This window comes from Asterias rubens, chromosome 10 (assembly GCF_902459465.1).
Source record: "Asterias rubens chromosome 10, eAstRub1.3, whole genome shotgun sequence".
NCBI classification, from domain to species: domain Eukaryota; kingdom Metazoa; phylum Echinodermata; class Asteroidea; order Forcipulatida; family Asteriidae; genus Asterias; species Asterias rubens.
This window is the reverse complement of record NC_047071.1, coordinates 17,221,017-17,247,443: the sequence shown is the minus strand read 5'-3', so window position 1 is coordinate 17,247,443 and position 26,427 is coordinate 17,221,017. Positions and strand designations below refer to the sequence as shown.

The 26,427-nt window shown below is 38.4% G+C and overlaps 2 protein-coding genes across 2 annotated transcripts in view; both read left to right on the top strand.

The window, feature by feature from the left end:
• Positions 1–3,942: 3,942 nt before the first annotated feature.
• Positions 3,943–20,392, top strand: LOC117295854 (protein HEG-like). The gene is made up of 11 exons (XM_033778633.1): positions 3,943–4,573; positions 6,207–7,034; positions 7,466–7,966; positions 9,781–9,897; positions 10,996–11,133; positions 12,427–12,554; positions 14,756–14,963; positions 16,524–16,596; positions 17,111–17,160; positions 18,149–18,315; positions 19,264–20,392. Exons 1-11 carry the CDS (start codon positions 4,459–4,461, stop codon positions 19,309–19,311), a joined length of 2,373 nt encoding a protein of 790 aa, XP_033634524.1. The 5' UTR covers positions 3,943–4,458; the 3' UTR covers positions 19,312–20,392.
• A 3,575-nt stretch (positions 20,393–23,967) lies between these two features.
• The window catches only part of LOC117296096, a 37,014-nt gene continuing 34,554 nt past the window's right edge, over positions 23,968–26,427 (top strand). The window contains exon 1 of the mRNA XM_033778967.1: positions 23,968–24,657. Within this exon, the coding sequence (XP_033634858.1) occupies positions 24,562–24,657 (96 nt within the window). The 5' untranslated portion in view covers positions 23,968–24,561. The remainder of the gene's footprint in view (positions 24,658–26,427) is intronic.

Below are 26,427 nucleotides of genomic sequence, written 5' to 3'. Positions count from 1 at the left end.
GCTTTGTCTAACATTTATAATCACCTGTGATATAAGTTTCATTTTTATTGGTCGAGAGGAGATCAAGTGGCAAACTTAAAAAGTGCCATTAACCATTAAACAAAGCATGGGTTTTTAAACGTGGTATGAGGTAATTGAGTCAAAAGAGGGCGCTATGATGTTGATACAGAGCCTGCAAATTTCACGGCCCGAGTTTAAATATAGTCTGGTCCCTTGACCAAAGATTCCTTGACGTCTCATGTTAAAACTCTTAGGTCAGGTATCACCCACGGTTAAAAAATAAAGCATGACGCAACTTGCAAGGTCGGGGGTCATCTCCAGGGAAACCATGTCTGCACTAGTTGCGATAACGTAACCCTCCTCCCGACGGCCGCCAGGCCGGAGGGTTACGAGATTATTTTGATCGGCAATTAATGACAATCTGGTTCAACACGTATAATTTCGACAACTAGTCACCAGATTTGCCCCATTTTTATCACTTTCAAAAATCATGAAACTTAATCCTCAATCAATGTCTAATGAACACTCAAGTAAAACACCTTTGAAAAAATATTGTTGAAGAAAAAGTACAAAAACTTACTAGATCCCGGAGCGATTTCCCAGGTTTATATATTTTGAACTTGTCGTCGCAACGCTTTGCAAATGCTTTATTTAGGCACAACGACTGCATTGGCAATAGCTGGCATAAAAACTCCTGGATCTACGGCCGACAGGACTGACATTACGATTCCATACCGAACAGCAATGATACTGTCCAAATGTTGACGACAACACGTTCGGAACATTTCGGATAACTTCGAAAAAGGAGGAATTCCTCCTTTTTTGGTCACGTGATTTTGGGTGATACCGGACCCTAAATTTTACTTATATGAGCTGCAGCTATTCGCTATCGTAGTGATAAAACCAACCATATCGTTTTTACAACTGAAACAAATTGGTTGTCAGCAGCAAATCAGCTGTGTATAAAACAGTGACAATGAGGGCAGCATTGAGCACGATGAAGAAGTCGTCTTTGGAAATTAACATTGCACGTTCGTTACATCCATGGAGGAATAATTTATTCCTCCATGTTACATCCAACACCCGCCCATACAGTCGGGTAAATTGCAGGGGCCGGCGTTTTCGGAGGTGGCAAGAGATTAATAATCTAGAATGTATAAACAGCGCAAGCCATGTCTTGGTATTATGACCTTTCCTGTATATTTTGATAGGTGTGTATTTAGTAACTAACCAGAGCAAGCGGTCAAACAATCGGAAGTTTAAAATTGGAAGTTTGACCTTCAGGTGAACTTAAAGGTATAGAGTGGAAACTAAATCAATATGCACTTAAATAAAATAAAAGTTATGTGGGTTGAGTGTTTCGACTTATGTTGCACATCGGTGGAAAGGAAGTTAAATATACAAGCCCAAAAAGGTTACACTCTTCTTAATCATATCAAAGTTTCCGAACCCCAACCCCTAGACGAAACACAAACATGTTTTCCAAAACCTGACAACCAAAATTGGTGACATTTTCGCATGTTGGTTACAAAGAGTTTGGAATCAAATCTAGGGTATAGAAAGTAACCTACTCCAAACAACACAACAATGAGTCATTCCCTTACTTCAATCCAAGCATGTTCCCAGTTAGGTTGTACAGAGGCTCGACAATGCACATGTCAAAGGTCAAATAATCAAACATGTTCAAAAGAGGGTGCGAAAGAGATTATCAGCTACAACTCACGTACTCCAGACTCAACACAATTTCGATTTTATTTTTTTTTATTTTTTGGGGGTGGGGGGGTATTAGTGTTAAATAATAATCATTGAAGCTCTTATCTAAAAGTCTAAAGTCAACTCTGTTAACATATTTCTTCGAATACTTCAATTACATGACATATTGCCTACTTGTAGGTTGTCATGAGTCACGGACGATCCTGGTTTCGACGCTTTCGCTGTAATTATGGACTAGTATAATGTTATCTAGACAAATATTAAAAGTTACAGTCCTTTGCTAACTTGCTCGTTAACGGGCTTATTATTTATTGACAATTGAAATGTTAACCTTCATAAATACCTCAGACAGTTTCGCTATTCCTATTGGTGGAGAGCGCACCACGTGGGTGTGTATAAACCTTTGTTTATGACCAGTAAAAAGTGTTGAAACACGGGAGTGACACGCGAGCTTGCACCTGTGCTTATAAGACAGTTTCTTCATTCCCATAGGTCGAGAGCAACGGCTGAAACATAGGTCCAGAGCAACGGCTGAAACAGTTGTGCCACATTTTGCGATACGCGCGATGCGCACAGCATTCCCTTATAAGGAGTTGTTTACCCGAGGGCCTAACCATTTCATATCGCGAGGGGTGTTGTGTTGAAAGAAATCTTTGAAAAATTATAATTTTTGTATTTATTTTAATTTTTAACCAAAAGTGTTGATGTTTTTTGACCAAAAAGGTATTAATGAAGTGGAATTAAAGTGTGTTGAATCGGTTTTCAACTAGCGGTTTAAACCCGCCGAAGCCTGGTTCTCGTTAATTTACCTCGAACCAATTATCAAGAACCATACCTCGTTGGGTTTAAACCACTATAGTTGAAAACCTCTTCACCACACTTTGATTCCCTTATTAAAGTCCTCTTATTCTGACTGCAGTCGATAATCACGTAAATAGTACATGTGACAGAATACGAGGCGTTTTTAAACTATAGCAATGATTTATAAAGTCAACAAATCCCGAAATCTACGATCTTGTTATTGGTCCTCTCTGTTTTTCAACAATATAAACATTAACAAATAAAAGTTGTAAAAAAACAAACATTGTTTACAATCTAAAATCTGCCCCCTGTACCTTGCACCTATGGCCAAAGTCAATGTTTCTCTTATGGGTGCAATATCAATAGTTATTCAGAAACGCACCCCGCGCATAAATTACAACTTTTCAGGATCATAGGTCATCAAAAATAACCCATGTTGGAAGTCAACCACCCCAGGGTCACAATATTGGGCATTTTCACACTGTAGGCCTTCTCATGTTATTTGGCTCTCAAATCTGTCTTGAGGGCCTACACAACTATAATGAAGCCGTCGCTCAGGTTATATCCATATGGTGCATGTCTCCTATACCCATAGCTTTTTCTGTTTCTAAGAATAACAAAAGTATATATAGATTTCAAATGCGTTTTTACAATATATCAAGTACGTTTTTTTACACAATATTAACTTGCACACAGGTTGCCATTCTTAATTCTGCAGTAAAAGGCATAAACTTGTTTCGTCGTAACTAAGGGTGTAACCGGTTTGATAATAAAATAAACAAACGGCCTATATACATCTTGGTGAATAGTGAGTCAACCATGCAGCTCTGTTTATTTTACCTGAATTATAACTTTTTAGAATTTCCAGGTGGGCGTTTTTCCTTTTGCTGGACTGGGATTAATGTACAATGTTAAACCCGGTCAGCTATGAGGAAATGCCATGTTATTATGATATAGTCATGAGAACCGTGAAACAGAAGGGGTTGTACTTAACCATCAGGGATTAAAAAGTGGGGAATCATAAACGCAACCAAATACGACATGTTTCAATTCAGATAAACATGCCATTGTTAGAATTGTGAACGTGCTGTTAGTGTTTACGAAAACTGGGTCATGTAGACCTACGTGTGACGATAGAAGGCACCCTGTGACCATGGGAAAACCACGTCGAACAAAAGCACGGCTATAACAAACAATCAAACGTACTTTTTACCACTAAAACATGAAGCGCAAGCAATTTGTTTTTCTTCTGTAGGCCTGCATCCAAATTAGCACTATTTCAGTGGGGACATTTATTTCTTCGTAATCGATTCAAAAAAGGGAATCCTCAAAATAAAATTCAGGACAATGCAACGACATTTAAAGACAGACGAAAGTCTGCGTCGACAGTGGCCTTTAAGTTACCTTTCGCCGTCTTCACTGCATTGTCGATACGCCCATTGATATGCCTACTGCATGGATAGGCCGAGGTGCGCACAAACCTCATCTAAGCCGCCCATAGACGCACACGCATGGAGGGGACACTGCGCGTTGAAACCCACCTTCAGAGTGTGAAAAGATAATTGCTCACTGAGACCGTGACAAGAACCAGCCTACACCGACTCGCTCAGTTCCCAAGTTCATGAATAATGTCACCCGAAGTGTTCATATCAATACATCAAAAGTCCTTTATTTCTATAGTACAGTGTGTATTGAACCCTGTCGCCGATTATATCATAAAACCAGTTCGGTACGGTACAACGCTAAAAAAACAACGACTCCAAACATCCTGATTCGCAATCAAGCGTTGGAAACGTATACTACTAAAAAACACGCAGGGATTTTACTGACCGTGATCTTAGGGGGAAATAACACCAGGATATAAAAAACAAACTCTCAAATCCGTAACAGTTCGTGTCGACCAAGAACAGTGGACAGTGGAGTTCGGCCAAGAGAATTGTACAAATGCATCGCATTATGTATAAATTGGCGCGGCTTGTCTGTTTCTTCGCAACAACTGCAGTGTTTCTATTCAAGGGGTGTGTACCGTCGCCCGTGCACAATCAACTTTATATTTTTGGTAAGTACATGGTTGGTATGTTTTCTGTGAAGCTTTTTGTACGGTGAGATAATTGTAATCATGAGGATAATATTATGAGTGCAGCATAAATATCAGAGGTGGCAAGTCTGGAGTCAGCAGATTGGTTTTATAATATTCAATATTGTAGGAATAGTTGTGAACATGCGTATATTAACTTCATGCCCGCAAAGGGGGGCATTCCCCACTTGTAATGCCTGGGTGACAATGTTCAGTCGGACCATACTGTGGCATTACTCTCATATTATAGTCGCCATTATTAGAAGACATAATCATAATTCCACACCCTACCTTACAAAGCAGTACAGGCTATCTCAGTAGGGTACTATATGTATAGTCTATAAATACAAGAAGCAAATACCCCCAGGTTATTCATTTACAGAGGCCTCAGGGCATTTGAAGTAATGAATCAACCCGCATGACAGTTCTTGTTTTTAATGTGATTTTAGTTGACAGACCGTGTATACGCACAGTAGGCCATTGGCGGACATGTAGTATCCGTTGACGAGTGGTTTCACATGAGATTTTTGTTGTTGTATTATCCGAATGAAATACGAGATAATAAACACTGAACTCAACATATTCTTCGTTGACTAAAGAAGTGGTTTTTATCATAAATCAAGAGAGCAGTAGCAGGAGTGAAATAGTACCACGTGTATGCATATATCTTTAAATTTGGGGTCGTACCCAAATCAAAGTATTACTATATTAACAGTCAGTATGCCAACATCCTAAAACTTCTGGTTTATAACTGACCCGTGTTTCGTGTCTCGTAGTGGCGTTCCTCGGTCAGAATGCCTTATGACCCGAAATCATGTGAAATCCAGAAATTGGTTCATTAACGGGGGCTGAATCCAAGTTAAACTCTCATTTTCCACAAAGTGGGTCAGCCGGACCCATGACTAGGTCCGGCTAACCCAGGGTTAACCAAGGCCTGGGTCCGATTGACCCAGTATTGAGTCCAGCTCCCTGAGACCTAGAATCGGGTTCCGCTCTAACCCCTAAATAATAATCAAAAAATAATGAATACCAATATTGCGGAATATCCATCTGTGCTCAAGGCACATGCTAAGAAATTAGATAGCACCAATATGGAAAGGAGAAACAGACAAGGAAGAGGGAACAGTAAGATAAAGGGATACACAAGACTACTGAAAAACTGTTTGAAATAAATGAAATTCTATGAAGCGTAATTTGGGAAAATGCCAATGTTCCCGCGCCATAAAATCGACCGAATTGCCACCCATAAGAAAAACTGTGAAAAAAACTATCGCCTGATGAAACGGATCCGTAATTTATTCCGTTCTGGAAGAAATAATTAATACACGCCTGACCTTATCAGTAGGTTGTAAAATGTATCACGCACAACAAAGCAGAAACAAAACATTTGTCTATGAAATGGCAAACCCTTCCACTCCCTTCGAGTAAAGTGCTGTGGTCGATTTCATAAAGATCGCTCCATGCCCTAACTTAGGACTAGTCCAAGGACTCTTTAGGAGTTTTTACAAACTCGAGGCTAGTGCTGAGTTAAGACGAGTTGCTCATCCTAACTCGACATCAAACCATGGTCTATCCACTAAGATACTGTAGCATATCACATTTTTCCTAATGTCAGATGTTGTCTTTGACGAGGACTTTCACCCACGGTCTGACAGTGCTCATCACCGTGAGCGTCGTGGGGCTATGACAGGGCGGGGTAATTCTCTCGACACCTGCGCCTGTGACACGGTCATCCCGCTACCCGATGATATCCGTGCCGAGTTTCCCTTGGACCCGTTCTACCAGAAGTACACCCACGCCTATGGTATCCCCATCATATCATCTGATAATACCGGGGATGCGGCCGTGATTCGTGCTTGCTACACGGTAAGATTTCTCTTAGCGGATCGTAAGGACATTAGGGATTCCATGTTTGACCAGTACGGCCGGGTTGGGGTGATTGCTCAATCGGAACGCACAACTGAAATACCGGAACATAGCCACCTGAACAGTGATTATTACGATAGCCGGGCACGTGGGTTAGGCGGTATACCTAGCATTCCAATAACCACGAACGCAGAAGAGAATCTGTTGTGTCTTTTCTTACAAGATCGCTGGTTTTTGGAGGATGTCCTTGTCCATGAATTCGCACACTCAATTCACCTCATCTCCCTGGACAAAATAGACCCATCTTTTTCCGAAACCTTGGCAAGTATCTACACCATGGCCAAAGAGGAAAATCTGTTTCCCAATACGTATGCCATCAGCAAGAAAACAGAATATTTCGCAGAAGGGGTGCAGTCATTCTTCAACGTTCAGACGTGTACCTCGTTTCAGGACGGCGTACATAACCACATCTGTACGCGAGACGCATTGATGGACTACGATCCACGGCTGTACAATCTCATTGCACAGGTTTTCCCTTGCAAGAATATTCTCGTGGATCGCTGTGAAACCAACCAGAGTAAGTAACATTTTCGATTTCATAAATGAAACTTCCCTCATTATGAGTCATTGGATCTTGTGGTGTAATACTGATTTGTAGGCAGAAAGATACAATAAAAGTCACATGTGAATGTTTTAGTTTAAAACTGTGTTTGATTGCTGGAAAAATCAGCAAAAAACTGTCACGATATTTCCAGATGAATATCGAATCCATCCACGGTTGGCGAAGTTCCAGCGGTCACAAACCGCGCATCTCTGGCCGAAATATTTGTGAAGGGACTCTTAACGTTTATAAATATCAGATTCCAACTTGAATCGTTTCTCAGATTCAAATGTTTTGAGGCTCATCTAAAATGAAAATTTTTATGCACTACCCTGCGTCTTATTATTTTATTCACCGTTTGTTAATGATTTGAAAGATCTTTTTGAATAAATTTGTGATTTAAACAGCGCTTGCAGCCAATCAGGTAATGAAAATGAACTGCGATATCTCCGCCACCACCGAGGTTCCAACCACAGCTTCCACCACGAACGGAACGCAAACAACAGACGCCGGAACCACGCCCAGCGCCACGGTCGACGTCACTAGGGCGCCTACAACACCCAGCTCCACGATCGACGTCACTACGGCACCTACAACACCCAGCTCCACAGTCGACGTCACTACGGCGCCTACAACACCCAGCTCACCGGTCGACGTCACTACGGCGCCTACAACACCCAGCTCCACAGTCGACGTCACTACGGCGCCTACAACACCCAGCTCACCGGTCGACGTCACTACGGCGCCTACAACACCCAGCTCCACAGTCGACGTCACTACGGCGCCTACAACACCCAGCTCACCGGTCGACGTCACTACGGCGCCTACAACGCCCAACTCCACGGACAGCGTTTCGGAAACAAGTGCAGTGTCCGTCACCGAAACAAGCACGGAAAATGTCACACAAGGTACGTCCAGATAAAAACAGAACTTACATATCCGTCACTCGGTGACACTCATAAGCTTTAATACAGTATTTCCCTTCAAGGTACAGTATCTGGGACTACGTTTGAACTACGGGTCCTATACTCCTTTTACATATAGCACCATGTAATGTAGCCCTATATAGGAATATTCCTCTGTATGAAAGTGTAAGACCACCAGCAGCCGATTTCACGAAACTTTAAGCAACTGCGTAAGTCCAATTGCGCAACGTTTATAATGCAAGTTGCTCCAAAAACGTTGCGCAAGTGGACTAACGCAGTTGCGTAAAGTTTCGTGAAATTAGCTGCAGGGCTACATGTAATGGTTTACAAGGTGCTGTGGCGCAAGATGCTGCCAATCAAACCAGAAAAATATTACAATCACAACCAAAAAATACGTTTGTGATTGGTAAGGCAAAGCCAATACGATTTACTAATAGTGCACAGTTGTTTATATCTGGACTTTGGGGTAGCCATACACTCGACAAACTCCCAACCAGAAATGATCCAGTTTCCGTATACAAACTGACCCATTTCTGGGTCAGTTTGACTCGGAATATGTGTCAAAATGACACAGAAACGGCTCAAACTAAGGCCGAATCTGTGTTAAAATTTACTTCACTTTAACCACTTCCCGGGCCAGGAAATGTGTCAAGCCCTGGGAACCCGGAATCCATGGTTAATCTGGAATCATGGTTAATCCGGAATCCAGTGTTAATCCGGAATCCAGGGTTTATCTGGAATCCAGTGTTAATCCGGAATCCAGTGTTAATCCGGAATCCAGTGTTAATCCGGAATCCAGTGTTAATCCGGAATCCAGGGTTAATCTGGAATCCAGTGTTAATCCGGAATCCAGGGTTAATCCGGAATCCAGTGTTAATCGGGAATCCGGGTTAATTCTGTTCCGGAGGTTGGTAGAGAGTACAATATTATTAACTGTATATTTTTTTCCCTAAAGCTACAACACGCCTGGGGTGGATTTCACAAAGGTAGTCCTAACTTAGGACTAGTCCTTGGCAATGCTTAGAGATAGGACCAGTCCTAAGTTAGGATGAGATACTGGTCCTAACTTAGGACCAGTCCTATCTCTTAGCATTGCTTAGGACTAGTCCTAAGTTAGGACTACCTTTGTGAAATCCACCCCTGGAAGGATGCGACGAAGTCCGTGATGTATCCGAAAATATGTCATGTAACGAAAATGATATCCCCTCACAACAATCTACGGATACATTTAAAAAGGGGACAGGGAATAACCAGTGTTTTTTCCTTCTATGCCTATTTGTATTTTTGTAAGACAACTACCCTGTCCTTAAGCGCCAAGGGAACTAAACGGTAGTCACATTTTGTTGCAGGAGCCAAGACGAAATGAGCGAAAATCAGGAAGGTGATGATGATGTGAAGGATAACTTTTATGTCTGCCGTATTTGTCGGGGGTGTTTGTACTGTTTGTTTTTGTTTGTGCGGGTGTTTGTTTGTGGGTTTGGTTTGGTTTGTTAATTAATATTAACCTATTTTAAGCATGCAGTATGTTGTTATTTTGGGGGGTTTTGACAAGAGCTCGTATACAGAAACTTTTAACGGCATCGTCATAGTACGATAATTGATTTTGTCTATATTTAAAATAAAATAAAAAAGACGATAAAAAGGCAGGTACAGGTTGATAATCATATCGGGATATAACGACACTCGGTATTTTATTTGTCATACAGCCGTTCCAATTCATTAATCATTTCTATTTCACAAAACGACAAGTCTCCATTTTGCATTGATATTTATTACAATGGTTTTTTTTTATCTAGTTGATACAGGTTGTGAAAGTCAACCATGCACAAATGCCGGCGTCTGTATTCCGTCCCTCAATGACGGTTTCTCGTGTAATTGCACTCAGAGCTGGACGGGTGAAACATGCGAGTATGGTGAGCCGATTGTGCATAATATTGAGTTACTCTAATACTGTATTTCTTTTCAGTATTTACAGCCAAGTTGTTTTGTTGCATTTAAAACCAGAGACGGCCTAGGTTAAAGGGAAGGTACACGTTTGGTAATTACTCAAAACAAATATTAACTTAAAAACTTACATGGTAACGAGCATTGGAGAGCTGTTGATAGTATAAAACATTGTGGAAAACGACTCCCTCTGGAGTAACATAGTTTTTTAGAAAGAGGTAATTTCTCACTAAAATAATAAAAGACTTCTAGCCAGAAGTCTTGTATTCCTATCTGCACACAGTTCGTCCAACGAGGGTATTTTTTCTGTCATCATTTTCTCGCAACTCCGACGACCAATTCAGCTCAAATTTTATGCTTATGTTGGGATACACCAAGTGAGAAGACTGGTCTTTGACAATTAACAAAGGTGTAACTTCCCTTTAAAGGAACACGTTGCCTTGGATCGGTCTTTTAAAAGCGTTTGTGACCGTTTGTTATAAAATGCATATGGTTAGAAAGATGTTTTAAAAGTAGAATACAATGATCCACACACATTTGCCTCGAAATTGCGTGGTTTTCGTTTTACTTTGCGAAACCACGCAATTTCGAGTGGTACTTGTGTGGATCATTATATTCTACGTTTAAGATGTATTTTGAATCATATGCATTTTATAACAAACGGTTACAAACGGTTTCCAAAGACCAACTCGACCGATCCAAGACAACGTGTTCCTTTAGTCACTTTAAACTAAATTATGTCTTTTGTTCAATGGAGACGTCTTAGCTAGTGGCCTTTTCTCTGCATCGACGTATTTTGATCACAAAAACCAATGAAATCACATGAAATCAAATCAGATCAAATCGAATCAAATAAAATCAAATTTTTAAAAAATGGGAGCTGGCGAGATATACATAAAGATAAATTAAATTTTTGTTGTTGAGATAAGTTGATACAAAACATAGGCCTTTCATGATAACCAGATTATAGTTTTAAATGTTTTGTTGCCACCTCCCACATTTTTCAAACTCTCGTACAATCATAAAACCCAGAAACTACAACCAATATCATGTTCTTATGTTATCAGATAGGAATGAATGCAAGGAGAAGACAACCATGCAGGAGTGTTCTGCCAAAGGATTAATGTGCATCAATCAATTAGATGGCTACACCTGTCGCTGCCCCTTTGGTGAATACAAAACTGAAAACATGGCCAATTGCAAACGTAAGTAAAAACTTAGCCCTTTTCACAGGGGATAGTCAAAACATGGAGTAGTACTACCTCTATGGTCAGACTATGGTCTTGCCCCGGGCACCAGTTGTCTTAAACTCAAACAGGACCTTTCACACGGCGCAAAAACCAACGTTTCATGTCTCTTCGTCTTTTGATGTTGTGATAAAGATCAACCGTGTTTATGTGTGATGTACCCGGGCAACAGTTATTATTAATTCATAACCCAGCTGTGCCTTATAAATTTGCTTTCATTTTCGGTTTCATTTGTTTCTACCGGCATAATTATTTGCAAGGACATGTTCATGAGTTATTCTACCACGCACACAACACGTCCAGAAACATTTCTTGAAGCTTTCCTAAATGAACAGTTATTAAAGCCAGTGGACACTATTGGTAAATGTCAAAGACCAGCCTTCTCACTTGCTGTCTCTCAACATATGCATAAAACAGCAAACCTGTGAAAATTTGAGCTCGATTGGTCGTCTTGAGTTGCGAAATAACTATGAAAGAAAAAAACACCCTCGTCACACGAAGTTGTGTGCTTTCAGATGCTTGATGTCGAGACCTCAAACTCTAAACTTGAGGTCTCGAAATCAAATTCGTGGAAAATTACTTCTTTCTCGAAAAATACGTCACTTCGGAGGGAGCTGTTTCTCACAATGTTTTATACTATCAACTTCTCCCCATTACTCGTCATCAAGAAAGGTTTTATGACGATAATTATTTTGAGTAATTACCAATAGTGTCCACTGCCTTTAACCATTCTCTGAATGTGCTTTGCTTACCGTTTCTTATGACATGCATAACTTAAACTGAGTCACCGGCCAGCATTCAATAAATCATAGTATGAGCATGTTTATGCGTAACGAATGTGCATTAATTAAGTATTTTACGGACACTAATTTAGAGTCGTTTCCTGTAAACAGAACAATTTATGTACAGGTACATTCTTTCGCCTCCCCCTTATCTTTACAGGTATGAATGCAATGCACATGCTGTTAACCATAATTTTGCTAGCCCTCCCCTGCTTTGTTTGTGCCACTTGAGTTTTAACCGACCAGAACTTTCATGTCATTTCCAGTGCAATCGGACGGTTAACGATCATGTTTACTCGTAAAGAAATATAATTAAACAAGTAAAGCCATAGGTGAACAAATGAGTAAATAAGTATATTAAAATATAATATAAAATATTAAAAATAGGCTTTATAAATAAAATCAGTATAATACATTATGGGCTAATATAACAGCAATAAAACAATGTATTGTCTTTGATCTATTTCAGAGGGAACGATATATGGCCTGACTTTTTTAATTATTCAATACGAGTCTCATCCTGCCGAATTCACCAACGATCTGAACAATTCTTCATCTGTGGAGTTTCTGGCGCATCAAAGACGGATGCAAATCGCGGTAAGAATTTAAAGACCATGGACACTATTGGTAATTGTCATGATCAGTCTTCTCACTTGGTGTATCTCAACATATGCATAAAATAACAAACCTGTGAGAATTGGAACTCAAATGGTCGTCGTAGTTGCGCGATGAGTTGTGTACTTCCAGATGCTTGATTTCGAGACCTCAAATTCTAAACCTGAGGTCTCGAAATCAAATTCGCGGAAAATTATTTCTTTCTCGAAAACTACGTCACTTCAGAGGGAGCCGTTTCTCACAATGTTTTATACTATCAACAGCTTTCCATTACTTGCTACCAAATAAGCTTTAGTAATTAATATTTTGAGTAATTACCAACAGTGTTCACTGCCTTTAAGCAGCTTTAATGAAAACAAAAATATTTATTATTTATTCGTTTGCAGCGTACTGTGCCTATTCTCGTATAGGTTTCAGTCATTCTTTATTTTATTTTAATTTGAACTGCCTTTTGCATGCTTATTTGGGTTTTTTTATTTTTTTTTTTTTATTCACACAATATTTTAAGTTCTTTTAAGTTAAATTTTAGTGTTTATTTCTTTATTTATTTATTTTGTAAATATTTTGTTTGTTTGTGTATTCATTTTTATTTGTATATGGACATATTGCAGCTAGTCCTGACGTTTCCACCCCACCATTTTATTCTCGGAACTAATTCACATAAATTGTTGCGTCCATTGTTCATACAACCGGATGTTGGGACAGCAGGTTGAAGGATCACCGTAAAATCCTTTGTTTTTTTCCATCCGGAAGAACTGGTTTTTATTGCTTGTTTTTGATGGCTGAAGAGAAAAAAACTCACAATAAAAATAAACCTTAAATTAATTCAATAGGGGGTGATAAGACAGTCATGGTCAAGAAATCAAAATAACAAAAGGTAGAACAAAACAAAGATAAAACTATAAAATACACCACAAAATCAGCCCTTCTCTAGGCCTGGGCGGCAAAAGTGCTGTAACTAAAACAAATCACTAAAGTAATTCAAAATGGCGACGCGGGAGGACATTGCGAAAGAGTCATGTGTGTCTTGATGGAAATTTGAGCTGTGACACCCGGTAAATGAAAAAGTCCTAATATCGTTTCCCAGTTCCCACCTAAAATATTGTTTTTATTATTCTGATTGTCAGTGAGTGGCGTTCATCGTCTTTTTTAAAGAGTGTCAAACAAAAATCGAAGTTAAAAAAACTACTTGTAATGCATGGTCGACGACCATTGCTATATCCAACCAAATTTAGCGTGCACACAACTTCCCTATCCCATTTCCCCAAAATAATACACAAATGTGAAAGTTTGGTATAGTCATTTGCCTCTCGATGACGCCGCATCGTAATAGTATCTGTGGATTGGGTGAGACCATAGAGCTATATTGTCAATATAATAGCTCTATGGGTGAGACACGAACAAGATATGCTCCGCTAAACAACAAAACAACAAAAGAAACATATAGTCACGGGTGAGAGGTGGTTTTGAAATCTGACAGGTAGCCTTAGAAGAGGCTAACCAAAGTTGGCAAATATTAAAATAAAATAAAAATGTAAAAAAAATGGTGTGTTGACAAAACAAATGCCCCGCTTAGATTGGAATGGCTACACCAAGTCCTTTTCGAATTATTGTTTTAGCCATAATGAGCTTAACATTTATCTGAGGATGTCCCGGAGCAATGGCTTCTGGGGGATCCCACGACTAATGCGCAAACCAAGTTTGGAGTTGATACGCCAAATCCTTTTCGAGTTATTGCTCGGACAACATTTCTTTTGTTTTAGCCAAGTTTATCTTATTTATAGTTTCTTCTAAATATCATGTAAACCTTTTTTACAATCGTTTAAAGAATGTGGGTACTTTTTGTAACACAAAACAATATCCATAAATTTACATTAAACTTGAACCGTTTGAAGATAATGATAGTAGGAAGCTTATCTTAAAATGTTACTTGTTGAGGTGCTGTATAATTCTTGAGAAGTTAATAAAACAATCTCACGAAACTACGTTTTCAATGCTTAAATAGCTTTCGTGACTAATTTCTCAAAAACTCAGCTTCAAGCTGTGTGAGTTTAATGTAAATCTGTGGGCATTGTGTTTTGTGTCATACATAAATGACCCAAACCCTTTAAGCGGGTGTAACTCTAAAACTCATGGGAATTTATTTTAATTAATATTTATATTTTTCTATTGTCTACTCGTAGCTCAGCGAAGCTTTTGGCTCCCTGCCTGGATTCATAGACGCCAGTGTGTTATCGTTCTTCAATGGGAGCATTGGTGTCGAGGCGGCGGTCACGTATGATTCTATTTCTACAGTGACTCAGGACGACATACAACAAATCATTTCAACAGGTACTCCTTTCATGGGATCGGACTACAAAGCTGATCTTAACAATACCATCGTGCAACAAGGTAAATGGTTTTCAGAGAAATCTGATATTGCTCGTAAATATTTTTTTTTCCCCTTTTAATCATGTGATGGTTGTGTACGGAAGAGTATTGCCGCCACACGAATAAAGCAAAATTCTCTCTTATCATGTACGTACACGATAACTCATCGTGTATGTACACGATAAGTTTGGACTTATAGTGTACGTACATAATAAGTTTTTGGACTGATCGTGTACGTACACAATAAGAGAGAAAAAAAACATTAATGTGGCGGCAATACGCATCCGTATAGTTGTGACCAACTTGATCCCGGAAGTTTGAATACGTGCGCGGGACTTGCACCATTAACTGTGGTCATTCACAGCAAACGATGTGGTGGACGCATCATAATGCCAATTTTTTAATTAACGGCTACAGCTACGGCTATGGCTAACCGGCTATGTGTCTGATCCACCATGCCTTGAGACATGACGTCCTTAGCAACCCCTTTAGCAACGCTCGTAGCCTTAGCCGTAGCCGCCAACTCAGTTTCATGGCTTAGTGCTGCTGACTTTTTAGAGCCACCACAAAAAAAGTTATCATACTTAAGTACTCATCGAAAGAATATTTAATGTCATATTCCACAATTCAACAACTGATACCAAAATATACAAAATCTACCACCAGTTCTTTAAAGACAGTGGACACTATTGGTAATTGTCAAAGACCAGTCTTCTCACTTGGTGTATCTCAACATATGCATAAAATAACAAACCTGTGAAAATTTCAGCTCAATCGGTCATCGAAGTTACGCGATAATAATGAAACAAAAAAACACCCTTGTCACACAAAGTTGTGTGCGTTTAGATGGTTGATTTCGAGACCTCAAGTTCTAAACTTGAGGTCTCGAAATCAAATTCGTGGAAAATTACTCCTTTCTCGAAAACTATGGCACTTTAGAGGGAGCCGTTTCTCGCAATGTTTTATACCATCAACCTCTCCCCATTACTCGTCACCAAGTAAGGTTTTATGGCAATAATTATTCTGAGTAATTACCAATAGTGTCCACTGCCTTTAAGGAACCAACACTACTTTTTAGAACCAACACTACTAAAAAGATATGTTCACATTACCGCAATGGGAGACTTTCTGGGACGATAGAGGGCAGCAGACTTACCGGGTAAATCCATTGTTCTCAGAATTATGCGCATGTTCAGAACTACGTAAACAATGGAAATTTAACCGGTATGTCTGCTGCCACCTAGCGTTGGAAAGTCTCCTATTATCTCCTAGTTATACTTCCACCAAAGTTTCAAATCCTGCCTATAATAATAAACAGTGAGTTTAGCCTGTTTTAATGAGTTCAATAATACTTATTTCAATAGGAGAATTTCCAACGCTAGGTGGCAGCAGACATACCGGGTAAATTTCCATTGTTTACGTAGTTCTGAACATGCGCATAATTCTGAGAACAATGGATTTACCCAGTAAGTCTGCTGCCCTCTATCGTCCCAGAAAGTCTCCCATTATGTTGCATTGCCTCACAGTTTATTTCAATCAGTTCAATAATGACTTATTCAAGTTTGTTGTATTGTTCCACAGTCTGTATGGATGGGTTTTGCTTCAATGGTGGAACGTGTGAACTTAGCATGGAAATGGCAACCAGTATCTGCGAGTAAGTTGAAAATTTTCTTCTCTTATTTTTGTAATTTCTTATCCCCCCTTTGAAATTAACTAAAGTTGACGATTTGTGACACTTTAAGTTGGCAATTCCAGGTTAAATAATTTTGTTTTTAACGATTTCATAAAACAGAGGGTCCCAATTGCCTCATTGTGGATGTTGCAGTAACAAAGGGAAGAATAGGGAAGTAAATAAAAGATGTCATTAATGATTTGTGAATATTTTCAGCCGTTGGAACTTTTAACAAGATGTAATGAACTGACACTGCTTTTAATTCTGTTTGGATGCGATTGGTCTTTCTGACTGTAAGCATTCCAGTTCAGTTGCCGAATATCTATACAAACACATTTTTAAAAATGTTTTCAAGATATGTTTCAAAACTAATCATTTGCTTAAATTCCGTTGAAAGTATACTTGTATATGCAGACAAGCCTGGGAATGACATGAACTACAAATCATTCTTGGGGTAAAATTTTAACGAATCGTCGTTAATATTGTTTTTCCTCAGATGTCCGTTCGGATTTAATGGAGACAGGTGTGAAATACAAACCGTCACAGGTAAGCATGAAACTTGAATGAGGTGCATGCTGGTCTAGCTATTGATCAAAATCGGACGCTAGACCAGCATGCACCTCTTTCCACACCTACTGCGCACGCTCGAATATTTTCAATAAGGTTTGTTGCACACGTCTCGACTGTGTTGGTCGATATCGGATTATTCTTCCATGCGTGGAGTTTCCGCGATATCTAAAAAAACCAATTTTCACAAGATGATTTAAGTGTTTACAACTACATTTATATAGGATTAAAAACAATCGAAAGGTTACAACAACAAAAAATGTGTCTTTAAATCCCACCCGCAAGCCTGTGGATTTCATCTGATTGTGCCTTTGATAATGCAAGAATGGAATTCGACACACATTCGTGATGGACACACTATTTCGCAATAGGGCCATCGTAGATTTGGCCTTTGATAAAAAGGGATAATATAACTAGCAGTCATTTTGAAAAATGTGGAAAAGTATTTGTTGTTCTACTTTTTGTTTTAAAGCCATTATACACTTTCGGTACAAAAAAAAGTGAAAGACTTCTCTTGAAATATTGTTACAAGAAATGCTTTACTTTTTGAGAAAACATTAAAACAATATAAATTCTCGTTAGTGAGAATTACGGATTTATTTTAAACACATATCATGACACGGCGAAACGCGCGGAAACAAGAAGGGGTTTTCCCGTTATTTTCTCCCGACTCCGATGACCGATTGAACCTAAGTTTTCCACAGGTCTGTTATTTTATATATAAGTTGTGATACACGAAGTTTGGGACTTGGACAATACTGTTTACCGAAAGTGTATAATGGCTTTAAATGACAAATCTGTGATGGCCCTAAAGCCAAATCTAGTTCTTATGACATACTGTCCTGTGCGTATCATCGAAGGCACACTTTACCCAAAATATATAAAATGCTGTCATTTGAACAAATTGTTTTCCCTGTAACAAATATCAAACTTTGTATTTTGATTTGTTTTTTTTTTTCGATTTCAGTGGAGATGACAACTGAACAAGTACCGGATTCATCAAACACCCTTGTGATTGTAGTCATGGTAATTTCTATGATTGCTGTTGTGATTTGCGTCGCATTCATAATACAGTGTTTAAGATGGCGGCGAGAACGCAATGTTAAATCGATTTCGACCGGTCGCATTGAACTAGTGAGTATACATATTTATTTCAGACCTTTCAAATACAATTTTGTATGGGTATCTGTTGTTTATTTCTGTACTTGTTATTAAACCAAAGTGTACCTTTATTTTTCGGAACCGTTTGTTAAAGGCAGTGGACACTATTGGTAATTACTCAAAATAATTATTAGCATAAAACCTTACTAGGTGACGATTAATGGGGAGAGGTTGATGGTATAAATCATTGTGAGATACGGCTCCCTCTGAAGTGACATAGTTTTCGAGAAAGAGGTAATTTTTCCCGAATTTGATTTCGAGACCTCAGATTTAGAATATGGAGGTCTCGAAATCAACCATCTAAACGCACACAACTTCGTGTGACGAGGGTGTTTTTTCTTTCATTATTATCTGGCAACTTTCACGACGAATTGAGCTCAAATTTTCACAGGTTTGTTTGTGTATGCTTAATGTTGAGATACACCAAGTGAGAAGACTGGTCTTTGACAATTACCAATAGTGTCCAGAATCTTTAATGTAGTTTGCTTGTAAAACATAATTCTTTATTTACTCCTAATTGTTTTGTTTATTTGTTTGTTTATGTGAAAATGTGGTAGCGGTTTTTTTTTAAGATATCACCGGAGCGATAATATGTCCAAGCGGTAAGAATAAGCCCTTTCAGGAACACACGATCTAAAGATCTAAGAAGAGGTACTACAGTAACGCTTCTCATATTCAAAATTTGGGGGCCGACAAACTGAATTATTTTAAGTGACTACATTACTTCGAAATGAAATGTTTCCAAATTGCTTTATAAAGCTGCTTTGGCCTCTATAACCAATAGTTTTTAATTCCAATAATTTTAAGAGTGATTACTAATACCTTTCCTTTATGTTTTTCAAAGTGTACACAATAATCACCGTATTGTCACGATCATGGAATGTATTTTATTTATCATTTTTATTTTTCTGTTTATTTCAGAGAGGGGTCAAGTACTTCCAAGGATCGCAAAAAAAGGTCACATTGTAGGCCCATTTATCTCTCCACGAATATGTATCAAATGAGGAAATGATTGAGAAAGACCAATGGTACAAAGGTCTCAAGCACAAAGAACGTCATGCCATCATTGTGTGTATTATAAACTTACAAACGAGGTGTCGGTGCTGTTCTAAAGTCTAAACATTATAGCAGAGTCTATGTATATAACATGTGAAGTTAATTGCGGTTCTGAAGTTTTGCACTTTTTTTAAACAGGGAACTTTGATTATGTTTTTGTTTTTAAGTACTGAAATTTAACTTCCGGTTTCTAACAGAAAATATAGGGCATTCAGATGATGTCATGATTATTAATGTACCAAGTTTAGCTATTGAGATATATTGTTTTTAAATAATAGTATTCAACGTCCCGTTTCGACCGGAAGTAAAGGTCAAATATATAGGGCCACTCTTTGTGTAGATTTAAACAATACGTGTTCGTATGATGCAAATCTTTTATGTTTTTATACATGCAATTTTTAACTATTATTTTTGAATTATGTTTAGTCTGGTGACTGACGACACAAATATTCGAAAGAGTGGAAACTTTGTGCGGTCAATGTTAGCGTTTTGGTTTGTTGTTTGTTTGTTATGGTATTGGGGGTTGTGTTTGTTTGTTTGTTGAGTGTTTGTTTTGATTTTGTTTTGTTCAGTGTGTGAGTGTTTTTGTAAAGATAATTCTTTCTCAAATGTTTATGATAAATGTGGTTCTTTTTATTAGCATTATTTTAATTTAATTTTCTTGCCTTTCATTTATCACCCAACTGTTTGAGTTTATTTTTATTATTTTGCCCCGTCATAATTAGTATATCAGTTCGATTATAAACAAACTATCTGCCCAAGTCTTTTCATTGTAAATTTTACCTTTTATGTATAATTTTATCAAATGTAAAGGCCCCAAGTGACCAGCTGTGCTGGATGGGACACCCTCTGTGAATATGGTGTGAAATAATAAATTTCAAAATAAATCCCAGATGGTATACCACAGGCCAAGTGTAAGGTAGTAATCATCATCAATTCGTAAATATTCTCACTTCATTAATGCGTATAAATACAACAAAATAAAGACCATGAACTCCGTTCTCCTGCCAATTTCTATTTTAATTTCAAACACTTTCTCCCGGTCATAATATATGTCATAAAACGTGGGACGAGCTAGACATTCCATGAAAGGTAATTTCCCTCCGCGATGACGTCATCAGCTGGACGTCATATTGATATCGCCGATCTGTTGGATCATGTTGCCCTGACACCCCAAGAGCCAACCAACGATTTGCCAAGTTCAACCTTAAAGCCAGTCGACACTATTGGTAATTGTCAAAGACCAGTCTTCTCATTTGCTATATCTCAACATATGCATAAAATAACAAACCTGTGAAAATTTGAGCTCGATTGGTCTTCGGAGTTGCGAGATAACTATGAAAGAAAAAAACACCATTGCCACACGAAGTTGTGTGTTTTCAGATGCTTGATTTCGGGACCTCAAATTCTAAACTTGAGGTCTCGAAATCAAGTTCGTGGAAATATACTTCTTTCTCGAAAACTACCCCACTTCATAGGGAGCCGTTTCTCACAATGTTTTATACTGCCAACCTGTCCCCATTACTCGTTAACAAGTAATGTTTTGTGGTAATAATTATTTTGAGTAACTACCAATAGTGTCCACTGCCTTTAAGTAGTTTTTTAAACTTTGCATGATGGTAATACGATTTGGAAAGGTTTGCGGTAACACCATGTAATCTCTAAATGAGTTCTGAAAAGAAGTTGGGTTCAACCTTGTTCACATCCGGGATGCCCTGCCCGCGCGTCCGGCTTGCGGGTGTTGTATGGGTAATCTGTCTCCGGAAGATTCTGACCCACATACGGGAAAATAACAAGGACCTGAAGGAGGAGGGTTCAAATGAGGGCGTTATCATAATTAGTTTGTGTACAATTTGCCGTATAAGGGAGAAAATCTCCTGCAACACCGGCTTCCCTCTATTTCTGGTATAGTTTTTCACCGAATCGGTATAGAAGTTATAACTTGTACCGTCAAACATTATACGACTCTCGGAACAATAAACAACATTTTTGTTTAGCTCTATCAGTTATAAAAAAAAAACCGTATACGATAAACTATAGACGTCGAGGTACCAATGGGTGGATATATTGGTTGCTATGGGTATACATGTAGTTCGTGCGGTTTTCTGGGGAAATTAAGACTTATGAGACGCGCTCTAAACCAGTCAAACAGCTTAGGGGTGTTTAGGGCATGATGCAGTGCACGTACACAATGACAGGAAAGAGTGGAAGCGATCGGAGGATACAAGTAAAAACCAACCTCTATATACAACCATGATCGTTACACACAATGACATCATCCACATATAATTATGGTCTCATTCAAAAATTGTTCTGGGATTAAAGGCATTGACACCTTATGTAATAATGTCAAAAACAAGTTTTCTCACTTGGTGTGTCCCAACATAATATGCATAAAATAACAAACCTGTGAAAATTTGAACTTATTTGGTCGTCGAAGTTGTGAGAGAATAATGAAAGAAAAAACACACGAAGTTGTGTGCTTTCAGATGCCTTGAATTCGAGGCGTCAGCTGAGGTCTCGAATTCAATTCAAATATTTCAGTGAGAGTATACTTCTTTCTCATAAACTACGTTACTTCAGAGGGAGCCGTTTCCCACAATGTGTTATACTATCAACAGCTCTCCATTGCTTGCTACAAAGTAAAGTTTTATGCTAATAATTTATTTTACTTTTAGTAATTATCAACAGTGTACAATGCCTTTAAGGACAACATTCTCGAACTGAGATCAATGAACTGTGGGCAGCAGCCAATGCTAGATGATTGGAAACAATGACCACAACTGAATCATACACCAAGCCTCATGATTCTTTTTTTAACCCACGACTTTTTCTGGTGACCAACGTTTCCGACGAAACTATTTGCTGGTAGCACTGTAGGCCATAGTTGAAATAATGGTCAAGTTTAAGGCACTGGGGTTGTTGACTTCCAACTAACTGAAATTAAATGCAATCGGGTTGTTGAATTCCAACTTACTGTGGATCATTTCGGGTATAAAACACTATAATTTCCTACCCCCCCCCCCCCCCCCCCGTTTTGCTCACAATCACAGAATTTGATTATTTTTGCACTGTATTTTGGGATGAGCCTATAACAGCTCAACAGTTTAAAGGCAGTGGACACTATTGGTAGTTACTCAAAATAACTGTTAGCATAAAACCTTTCTTGGTAACGAGTAATGGGGAGAGGTTGATAGTATAAAACATTGTGAGAAACGGCCGGCTCTGAAGTAATGTAGTTTTTGAGAAAGAAGAAATTTCCCACGAATTTGATTTCGAGACCTCAGATTTAGAATTTGAGGTCTTGAAATCAAGCATCTGAAACGCACACAACTTCGTGTGACAAGGGTATTGTTTTATTTCATTATTATCTCGCAACTTCGACGACCGATTAATCTCAAATTTTCACAGGTTTGTTATTTTATGCATATGTTGAGATACACCAAGTGAGAAGACTGGTCTTCAGTTACCAATAGTGGTCAGTGTCTTTAAAAGGCTAATCTACTGAAAATAAAAATAAAGTATGATTTCAAGTTATCACAAGAGGCTGATACAAATGTTTTGTGGACTTTTTTTTTTTTAATTCAGCATTAGGTAACTATATTATATGGGAAGCGAATTGTGGTGCAGCCACAGCGGCTTCACAGATATGAATGAGCGCCCTCTGTCTACGTCTGAGTAGACGATGGATAACTAATTGCTTACTTGGCGGTTTGCGTTCGGTGTTAGTGGTTAAGATTGCCCCTCTAAGCTTTTGGTGATATTTTGAAGTCAGATCAAAATAATCGAGAGTTGTAACAATCAATACAGATTCAAAGACTTTTAAAAAATAAATGTTAATAATAATATCGGGAAAAAATCTTCTCATCAGCACTGACTCTCATATATAAAGTTAATACAAAAACTGTCATCAAGTTAATACAATCGAAGCAGGCTGTGATAACTTCTTTTACAAAATTCATTTACTTTGTGGGAGTTATTTTCTTTTAAATGTACATTTTCTTTCCATCGAAATATACGAGAAAAGAAAAAACAAAACTTTAATTTGAAGGGGTTTATAAGTAAGCCACACGTGACAGGTCAAGGTATCTAAACTTTGACCGAGTTGTACAATACTTGATTAAACGTTAAACGTCATAATGCCTTTGAATTGTTTCAAATCACAAAGCTAGCATAAAAGTCCTTAATCAACCATTACAACTGCAATCCGAAGAGAAAAAAGCCTTAATGATAGCACAAAGACCAAATAAAATAAAGAAAAACTGCATGAGCTTCGTAGCAATAAACAACAACTTCCTCAGATGCAATGAAAGGAAGGGACTAACGTAGTACAGTCTATATATATACATGCTCAAGAACTGCAAAGTATTACTTTTGATTTCCAAACATAGATACCTTTATCGCTGGTGCCCTAAGTGGCCCTAAGTGGCCCAAAGGAACCGAACTCACGTCGCGTTATTACGGGAACTGGGTCATGACAACTACCAGGCACCACCACCGCTACCGAGGGACTAGAGCACGTCTATGCTCCCTCCCATGCTCTCTCTCTCTGTTTTGTTGGTGATGTGTGTGGGTTTATTAAGTTCAGTGAGAGTACGTAGGGGTGTACATGTAAATGTACATGTACATGGCGGTCTTCTATCAACTCAACGGAATGACCCAGGGATCATATTATTGCCGGATATTGGTGATGTGTCGGCGGGAAATTACACCAGATAAAAAAAACCTCACATGTGTCAAACCAATAAGAGAATACTGACACATAAACTTTGCTGCGACGGGTTATGTCGCACGATAATTAAATCTGCTAACCTGAGCAACACTAATACTGCGTAGTTCATCCTTCACTGAAGACGCTATCTTGCAACAGCTGTTCTTTCGTGTATGAGTTTCGCTTCTTGTACGAAGTACAAATCCCATGCCGCTCACCCCTTACCAATCACAGCAAGATATGTCTTCACAAACTAAACAACAGTTACGGGTTCATACTTATTGACATCTGTCTTTGGTTAACGTACGAAGTGCTCATGGCCCGTTCTTCTTTCGGACTATAGATATTAAAACCGTACAGCCTGCGAGCAAGAGGGAGTAAGGCAACATTTCTGGAGAAAACTGGAGTGAACAAAGTGCTGCAGCGTATGCTAAGTTAGATTATACTCAAAGATGAAAGTTGGGTCGTTTTTGATATGTCTGTTGTGTTTACTTGTAATGATAGACACAATGGAAGGAGCTCGCAAGAAAAGACGAAGGAAACCAAAGGTAGGTGATCCATATTCTGATGAAGTAATACTTATCTAATAATTTGTGATAACATTTTTACTATCAAATTATTTAAAATGTACAATTGGGGAAGAGTAAGTTGGTGATTTTTTGTTCAAGTCATCTTTTTTTACGAATGGACTTCGATAAATAATTCTTGAAAATAATTCTCCGTTCATCAAAGGGTCAAATTCGCCGATTCAATTTTCATGTTGACAAAACCGATTACCAATTCATTACCCGTGAGGTACCCCGACCTCGGTCCGTGAGGTACCCCGACCTCGGTCCGTGATGGACCCCAAACCACTGAATTCCAAGTAGGCAGTGACGTACACGCAGTTTGGGCCTTTTTTCGGCATCGACCTTCAATGTTACCTCTTGTAATAAAAACAGGTGTTCTTAAACCCAAAACAGGTGGTGAATCTATAATATCCAGCTTAATGACTCTATTGAAACATTGTACATTAAATGGTGTGTGTACATCGTTTTGCACTTATTGTTGCTTCTTGCCAATCTCTGCTAGCTAAATTGTTTCAGTGACATCGATGTACTTCTTGGATATGTGGCAAATTTGGTTCTCATTCATGTACGAAAGATGCTGCTGACGAAACGCAGGGTGAAGAAGCATTACAACAAATTGATGAAACATAATTGGTATCCATCACAAACACCCCTTTAACTTTAGTTCTAAACTTAATATCGACTTAACAACCTTTAAAATTACCAAGATAATAAAGAGGTTAAAATCCGTCCTAAGGTTTCTCTTTCCACACGAAAACAGCCCTGGCTCAAGAAGATTCAGAAATTTCCTGTTTTAAGTGTGCGTATAGATTAGCCCCTCTTTCAACATATTGATTACAAACAGCGGTTAACAGCCACTAAAGGATACAATAATAAAGAAGGGAAGATTTTAAAACATTCAATAAACTAACAATATCTAAATATTTAAAGAAAACCTATTTAAAAAATAAAAGAAATTTATATAAAACGACATAAAACTTTAAATTTTAAATTAAAATTACAGACAAAACAAAATTAATACATTTAATAATTGATGTTAAGTTCAACACTTATTAAGTTTAACATACATTTGTTACTAAGCTCCCCAATGTAAAGTTGACCATATTTCTTCACCAATTGACATGCGAGACGATTGATGCATACCCAACCCCTGCTGATTGAGCAGGAATAAACATAATTGGGAAATAATTATTGTCAGTTGATTTACACTAAACAACTGAAATTAACTCAGCACGAAATCAATTTCGAGGTATGTCATTAATAAGATGGCGACACAATGTATGCCAAAAGGTGATCAAGGGTCACTGCAAGTGCAATGTATCGTGTGGAAATAACCACTGAAACCTATGACTGCCGAGTGACAGAAAATGTTGAAACATTTTTCATTTACAGCGTATTAAAAAACAATATTGAACATTTTACAAAAGACACTTTTCCTTTTTAAAAACCGAAGGCCAAGTCAGGACTAGTCAGGACTGATATTCGCTTTTGTAAATTACAATAAATAGTCCCTTGGGCATGTGTGTCAAAAACTTATTGAAATGAAATTGTTTCCTGTGACTACACTCTAAAAATCCCCCAAATTGACCCGCATTCCGGGTCCCGTGGGGGGTCTAACCCGCATCTGGGTCAATATGGCCCGGAATCTGTGTTAAGATGTGTCTTTGAAAGTTGGTTATATACAATTTATACAATTTTGACATTTAACCTTTTTTTTTTTTACGGGTCAGTCTAACCCAGGAATGAGTC